Source organism: Quercus suber, unplaced genomic scaffold, assembly GCF_002906115.3.
Source record: "Quercus suber isolate HL8 unplaced genomic scaffold, Cork oak 2.0 scaffold_657, whole genome shotgun sequence".
NCBI classification, from domain to species: Eukaryota; Viridiplantae; Streptophyta; class Magnoliopsida; order Fagales; family Fagaceae; genus Quercus; species Quercus suber.
In genome coordinates this window covers 384,218-391,205 of record NW_027070098.1, presented here as the reverse complement: position 1 = coordinate 391,205, position 6,988 = coordinate 384,218, and the positions used below count along the sequence as shown (strand labels likewise).

Sequence of the window (6,988 nt, the reverse complement as noted above, 5' to 3'; positions counted from 1 at the left end):
TACCCTTTTTTTATTAGGAGAATCATGGTTTAATAAACTATTTCTCCCCTGTTGTATTATCAAATTATAAAAAGAAAAAGAAAAAAAAAATTGTTTTTAATCACTAAAATGATAGAAAATGTAAATTGTCATTTTTTTATTTATGTTCGTTAATTTTAAACTCTTTGTTTTGTATGCAATAACTAAGTTTAATGGATATTTATAATGTGGTCCCACATTTGACTTCAAAATGAAAAAATAAAACTCTCTAAAAATAAATAATTTAAGACACATGATGTAAAATTGGACTTCAATTGTAGAATCTAATTAGGTTTTCTCTAAGTTTTACTTATATATATATATATATATATATATATATATAGATTTAGTGCATATCTAATTTTAAATTATATCGACTTAATTTTAGCTTAGCTCTCAGAGAGGACAGAGGGGACAAAGGTCCAAGAAATGGCGCAGGCCTGGCGTATATAAGCCACAACAGTAGGCCCAGAATTATTAGGCCCGGATCTTGCCGAATAAAATAACAAATTGGCCCAACATAAGAGCAAGAAAATAAGCCAGAGTTTAATATGGCAGAAACATCAGAGAAAAAGAAGAGAAGAATGGCAGAGAAAAGAGAAGCAGATACCAAGAAACAGAAGAACCCAACATTAACAACACCAAAGTGGCCACTCATCAAACCCAAACAGAACCTCCAGATTACTCACCTCAAGGATACAGATCTTTTTACTGTATGAATTTTCATCACATATTTGCTCTTCTTCATATTTATTTATTTATTTATTTGTTTTTAACACTTGTTTGTGCATGTGTGCCCTGTGTTTAAGACAGCATATGAGCTTAATTTATTGTGGTTTGTCTGTTGTGATTTGTGTTTCAGGGCAAGAAGGGGGTTTGTCCTGTTGTGTCATGTTATTGTTATCAAGTTTAGGACTTGTAATTGTATACCTGTATTTTCCATATTTCATTTTATGTGTAAAAGGAATAAATTTTTTTCACTAAATTTCAGTTTTTTAAGGATATTTAGCAATTGGGTTCTTTTGAATTATTCTAGGATGTTGATTGGAAGGGCGGAAAACGCTTGGTGTTCCATTTTACTGCAAATTTTGACAATTGCAATGATGCCCAATTGCATTTCATGAGTTCATGAATGAATACATTTTTGATTTGGGATGTGGATACTTTTAATTAATAGGATGTTTATCGTGGTGACTAGTGAGTGGAAATGAACCCGGGTTGTTAATTTGTTGGGATTCATTAGAAGCTTTTTCAAGCTTGTTTATTTGTCAAACAAATTGAATTTATGTCATGAGTTTCAGACATAGCTTGTTAATTGTAATATAACCATGATTGCTTTTAAGGAATGGAGTTGGAATTGATAGGTGGCTATTAGTACTTGGTAGGATAACAAAGAAAAGGATCCTGGTTTAATGCCTTAGTGAGAAGGTAGAGATAAAAACCAATGGGGGAGAAGTTTTAAAAATTCAGATATGAGATGAAAATTATTACCTTTACATCATTGGAAGTGGTCAACAAATAATTGGTTTAAGTTGTATCTTTGTTACTATCAAGGTTTGTGAAATTAAATTGTCTAATGATGGGTGGTGAGGGGCTTACACTTTTATTACTTTTATGCCTTTTCATTCTGGCATGAAAGGCAATCCTATATATATGGCCATTTGAAACATGATTTTGTTGAATAAGTTATTGAGTTTTATCGGTTGTAATATTTCTACTATGTTTGAGATATCCAGGTGCAGAATTTCTTCACATCTGCTGAATCAAGGGCATTTATTAAAGCTGCAGAGTCTATTGGTTTTGTCCACCAAGGAAGTCTTGGTCCAACAAAAGGTGAAGCTTACAGAGATAATGATCGAATCTCTGTGAATGATCCTGTTCTTGCAGAAACAATATGGGAGTCTGGACTACACAAACTTTTTTCGGATATTAAAATTCGAGGAAAGGTTGCTGTTGGTTTGAATCCAAATATCAGGTTCTACAGGTTGGTTGAAAATTTTCCATGAGTCCATGCTCCGTTTCTCATTTATAGATGATATAAACACATAGCTATCTAGTTTTCAAAAGAGAATCATATAGTGAAACTTATTGATGATGGCAAATCATCTCTTTAACTCTGAACGTTGTAGAGTGTAGGAAGGACTATTCATGATATAGACATAGGATTTTATTACTTTCACTTTTCCTTTATATACTATTCTATATGGAGCCTTGTAGTTCAATTAGCACCTCTTGGTGTTTCCAATGGAGACATCCAATGTTCAAATCCCCCTTCCCCAACTATTGAATTATATATATATATATATATATAGTCTTTATGGAAAAGCTCTAGCCAAAATTCTTTGCCTTCTTTGCCTTGAAACTTCATATTATTTTGGATGCTTTGAGTGATCAGGTACAAGGTTGGTCAACGCTTTGGACGGCATATTGATGAAAGTGCTGATCTTGATGAGGGAAAGAGAACCCATTATACTTTGTTAATATATTTAAGTGGTGGTCTGAAACCCAATGCCAAAACTGATTTGAGCAGCCCCAAGGATCCTTCCTCAGAGCCTCTAGTTGGAGGAGAGACAGTCTTCTACGGTTCAAGGAATGCTGTTGTGGCTGAGGTAAGTTCCTTTGTTTATTCTCTCTTTTGTCCTACCCTTTTTTGTTTTAAATTTCTTTTTTCCTTTTTTTCAGTTACATTTTCTGGAATATGCATTGTGATGTAACTTTAACTTTGAAGGTGGCTCCCACTGAAGGGATGGCTCTCCTACATATTCATGGGGCTAAGTGTATGTTGCATGAAGCCCGTAATGTTGCAAAGGGTGTTAAGTATGTCTTCCGGTCAGATGTAGCATTTGCCTGATGGGTGTAGTCATCTTAGATTAAGCAGACTTGGTAAGTTCCTCGATTGAAAGCTATAACTCCTCACTTACCTTTCTATCTCTTGTTGATCATCTTTTGCAAGTAAAATTTAGTTTTTAATTGACTGGTGCCATAACATCTGATAATTTGCAGGCTTGATGACTCCTTACCTAAAACTCTTTTTTACTTTAGAGTTTAGAATTAGTTTAAGAGGATGTTATTGTGGACCATATGATGTGTGATTTATTTGTGCTTGTAACTATATTTTATCCCTTTTTTTTTTGGTGGATAACCAAGGAACTGGTCCACATTTGGATTACCTACAGCAACTTTGGGATAGATCTTCAGGTTATTCCTCGTTGATCTTTAGAGAGAAATAAGGCATTTGGGAATTGGGATTACCTTTTTGGGATAAGACAAATAACTCTATTTTGCTTCTTCTTTTCTTTTCTTTTTTTGGGGAGAGAGAGAGAGCTCAGTGGAACCCAAGGATACATGTCACCACTCAAGGAAAACATTAGCCACATTTGCGCTTATACCCCAAAAGTACTAGTCAAGTTGCAATTGGGGCTCCTCATAATCACTTATATAGCTCAGTTTGACCTAGTAAACACCCAACTCAACAGATGCCCACACAAACATATGCTTATCTATTCCAACCCATGTAGTCCGGATCCTAGGATATGCAATATCCCCACTTAAATTCCTAACATCTTTATCATGACTCAAGGAAAAACACTAGCCACATTTGCATGTATACCCCAATTGGATTAACCAAGTTGTAATTGAGGCTCCTTGTAATCACTAAATAGCCCAATTCAAACTATTTAACACCCAATGTGGTACGCAGGACGTGCCCGCATGATACAAGCTAATCTAATCCAATCCATGTAAACCATGGTATCACAATTCACCACAAATATCTCAACAAGAATAGCTTGAGGTTTTGAAACTACATAGGAACACTGTGATGAAGTCAGGAATATATTATTACAGACCAAATTTTAGCCAAATTATGAATGTGACGTTGGAGAATGAATTTGAAACCCCTTAGACTTGATAAAAGAATGAAGAGTCTCCTCCTCAATTAGCTTATACTCTCCGTATGAGTCAGATGGTGTTTCTTATCATTCTTAAATTAATTACAGTTTCTATGTTATGAAAAATAGGAGACCATTTCCAAGAGCCTTGGGTTCAAATCCCCGTATCTCCAATCATCAAATTATCAAAGAAATTAGGAAACCAATCACTGTGGTTACTCGTGAAGCTAATGTTTGGACAAATCTGATGTAGGACAGGAAAATTTTGATAAACTGCGTACAGATGCTTATATTGTGGGCTTTAGCATTTTAAACTTTTGGTTCAAGAGTTATATATGATGAAAGGAGGGCTTTCAGAGTTTGTTGGTCATTTATATATTGAATTGATTGCAAGTTTAAAGGCAAACAGAGCTGATCTTTACAAATGTAGGATGCTGAATGCCGCAGCTGAATATAAAAATTTGATTGAAGGTTTTGATGTATAGGTGATGAGAAAAAGTTTAGGAAAATTTTAATGTTGTGTCTGGATGGGTGAAAAAGGAGGGACAAGAGATGGAGGAGAGTGTCCTTACTTGGTTTGGTTTTGTAGGAAGGGAGGAGAGGGAAGGGAGATGGAGAAATTCCCCTTCTCTTTGGATGCACTATCTTTTTTTCTTCTCAAATTGGAAGGAAATTGAGGGATAAGGAGGGAGAAAGACTGTTGAATTTTTGGTTGGGGATAATTGTAGTTATGTACCCTAAACTTTGGGGGAAATTTGTGATGTATTCCCAAAATCACAAAACTTTGCCTTCAAAACCCTATTTAAGATTAGTTTGCAGTGTCCACCTCTTGGTCAAATTTAATGTCTAAACTAACAAATCAGTGGGTCCTTAACTATTGAGACTTTTGCAATGAAATTTCAATTTTACCTCTGCACATAAAAACGTCAAACTAAAAACTGTTTTAACACTAGCATCCTTTTGCATAGTTTTCCTAGGTGATAGTCCTTTGCATATAATAGCTGCTTATTTACTTTTGGGTTCATCTTGGGATTATATCTGGTTTTTTGCACATTTTATTCTTTTGATTTTTGATACAGTTGGAATTACTCATACATGGAGCCGAAATAGAAATTAAAGATTCAGTATAATTGTGGGACCATTTGCTTGACCATATTTTTGTCACATAATAACGTTTTGTTTTGTCTAGATTTTTTTCCCCCCAGTACAACTATTCTTAGTGTAGTGTCATCAAAATGAACATTGTATTGTATCATCATCATTCTAATATTAATAATGCTTCTCAGGTGAATGCCAATTTTGTACTGTTGAAGTGGCCAACTCAGCAAGCCAAAGCCAATATGGAATGCTAAGATGATTTGATTCAAGAGAAATTTCTTGATTTTATTGTCCATTCTCTGTGCTGCCAAAAAAGCTATCTGATGCTATACACATACATTTCTCATTAACGGTATGCAAAATGAATATTTTTATTGCTCTCTATGTCACAGAAATATCAAGAACCTTTATTACCAATGCATAGTCCTTAGAAATTAGAGATTGTCAATGTGCTTAAATTAGAAGCAGTTGTTTTATAACACAGATAATGACTTGAGAAAAGAAAAGGCCATTGTGAATGTAGACAATCTTTCGATATGCAATTCTATTGCTGCCAATATGTGCATTGGATTTCCTTGTAATTAGTGTGTGATTAATATTAGGCTACACATGCTAGTTTTAATCAAATTTATTCAAAGACAACTCAGTAACACAATACGTGTTTACATTATTATATAAACCGGAAACAAAATAATAAATTTGGGTTGGCTTTGCTCTCTTTCAATTCACCACTCTGCATTTCAGTCTAACTTCACCATTTTCAATAACCCCCACATTCCCTAACTTCACCATTGAAGCTGCGAACTCCTTAAAGAACAAACTTTGATCCTTAGCAAATGCTTCAACAATCCACCTAGTCCTATAATCACCAACTAGTGCTTGATCCGATCCAAAAACACCCTTTCCTGCCATCAGTCTCCTATAATAGTCATTATCAAAAGTTGACGAGGTCGAGTCCAGGAACTCCCCAGCATTGTGATCCTTGTTTGGTTTTGGGCATTTCTTTCTTAGCTTTTGTGAAAACTCATTATTCATACTGGGGTCAACGTCATGTGCTGAACTAAAGTTATGTAGCCTAGCTTCAAAAGAAGAACAATGTGAAAAGCCAAGGGTGTGACCTCCTGATAGAGCAACCAAATCTTTGGCTCCTAAACCTCTCTTGGCAAAGCTTTGAATGAGCTGGGTTACATTGAAGGTTGGAGCTGGTAAGTTGATGGTTTCTGCAGCTTTTGATATCCTTCCATCTTTCCTTCCTTTCAGCACATTCCAACGAGGCCCTCCAGACTGAATTTAAAATTATTAAAAAAAAAAATCTTAGTGACTAGGAAAACCTATAATTGTTAGATAGTCCATGGTACAGGTAATTTGATACTTTACTTCAATAAATACAAGTCATCTAATACAAAAATATGACATAAACTCAAAAAGTCGTGTGAAAAGTTAATTTTTGTATTAGGTGGTTTATTTTAATTGGTTTGGAGTATCATGTCAAGAGTGCCTAATAATTATCCCTAGGAAAACAACTATAAATTAAATTGCCTTTAAAAACATATTTTTTTAATTAAAAAAAAACTATTATTGCTTGCTCCAATTAATATCCTTGAGAGGTTTCATGTTTATGTTGTTGACTAGATACTAAATATGAAATTAGGGTGGTTAACTAAGTAAGCATTGATTGATTCTCTTAAACAAATTTATTTAATCAAAAGGTAGAAAGCTAGCAAGGAAATTTGTCAAATTACCATGGTTACAACATCTCTTGCTGCAATTGTAATTATATCAGCACAAGAAACTGTATGTGGACATGCCATTTCAAGTTTAGTTTTGGCATCATCTATCACGTAGAATGATCGAACTGAAATATTTGGAGGTCCGTCTTTCTCTGCTTGGTTCCCTGGAGTTGAGTCCAGCAACACCGAGGCATCACATCCCTAAAAATAATTAAGAGAATTATATAGCCATTTCAACAATAATGTGTGTGT

General features: G+C 34.5%; 2 protein-coding genes across 2 annotated transcripts in view; one reads left to right on the top strand and one right to left on the bottom strand.

The window, feature by feature from the left end:
- Positions 1 to 544: 544 nt before the first annotated feature.
- LOC112004503 (uncharacterized) lies at positions 545 to 5,587 on the top strand. The gene is made up of 5 exons (XM_024036757.2): positions 545 to 731; positions 1,755 to 2,002; positions 2,414 to 2,627; positions 2,747 to 2,901; positions 5,195 to 5,587. The coding sequence occupies exons 1-4, from the start codon at positions 570 to 572 to the stop codon at positions 2,867 to 2,869; spliced, it is 747 nt and encodes a 248-aa protein (XP_023892525.1). The 5' UTR covers positions 545 to 569; the 3' UTR covers positions 2,870 to 2,901; positions 5,195 to 5,587.
- A 32-nt stretch (positions 5,588 to 5,619) lies between these two features.
- The window catches only part of LOC136064284 (peroxidase 66-like), a 9,887-nt gene continuing 8,518 nt past the window's right edge, over positions 5,620 to 6,988 (bottom strand). The window contains exons 3-4 of the mRNA XM_065765838.1: positions 6,749 to 6,937; positions 5,620 to 6,290 (exon numbers count right to left, since the gene is read on the bottom strand). Of these exons, the coding sequence (XP_065621910.1) occupies positions 5,727 to 6,290; positions 6,749 to 6,937 (753 nt within the window). The 3' untranslated portion in view covers positions 5,620 to 5,726. The remainder of the gene's footprint in view (positions 6,291 to 6,748; positions 6,938 to 6,988) is intronic.

Coding starts and splice junctions, on each gene's coding strand:
- LOC112004503 (XM_024036757.2), top strand. CDS start 570: ATGGCAGAAACATCAGAGAAAAAGAAGAGAAGAATGGCAGAGAAAAGA. Junction 2,003..2,413: donor CCAAATATCAGGTTCTACAG/GTTGGTTGAAAA, acceptor TTGAGTGATCAG/GTACAAGGTTGGTCAACGCT. Junction 2,628..2,746: donor GGAATGCTGTTGTGGCTGAG/GTAAGTTCCTTT, acceptor TTAACTTTGAAG/GTGGCTCCCACTGAAGGGAT.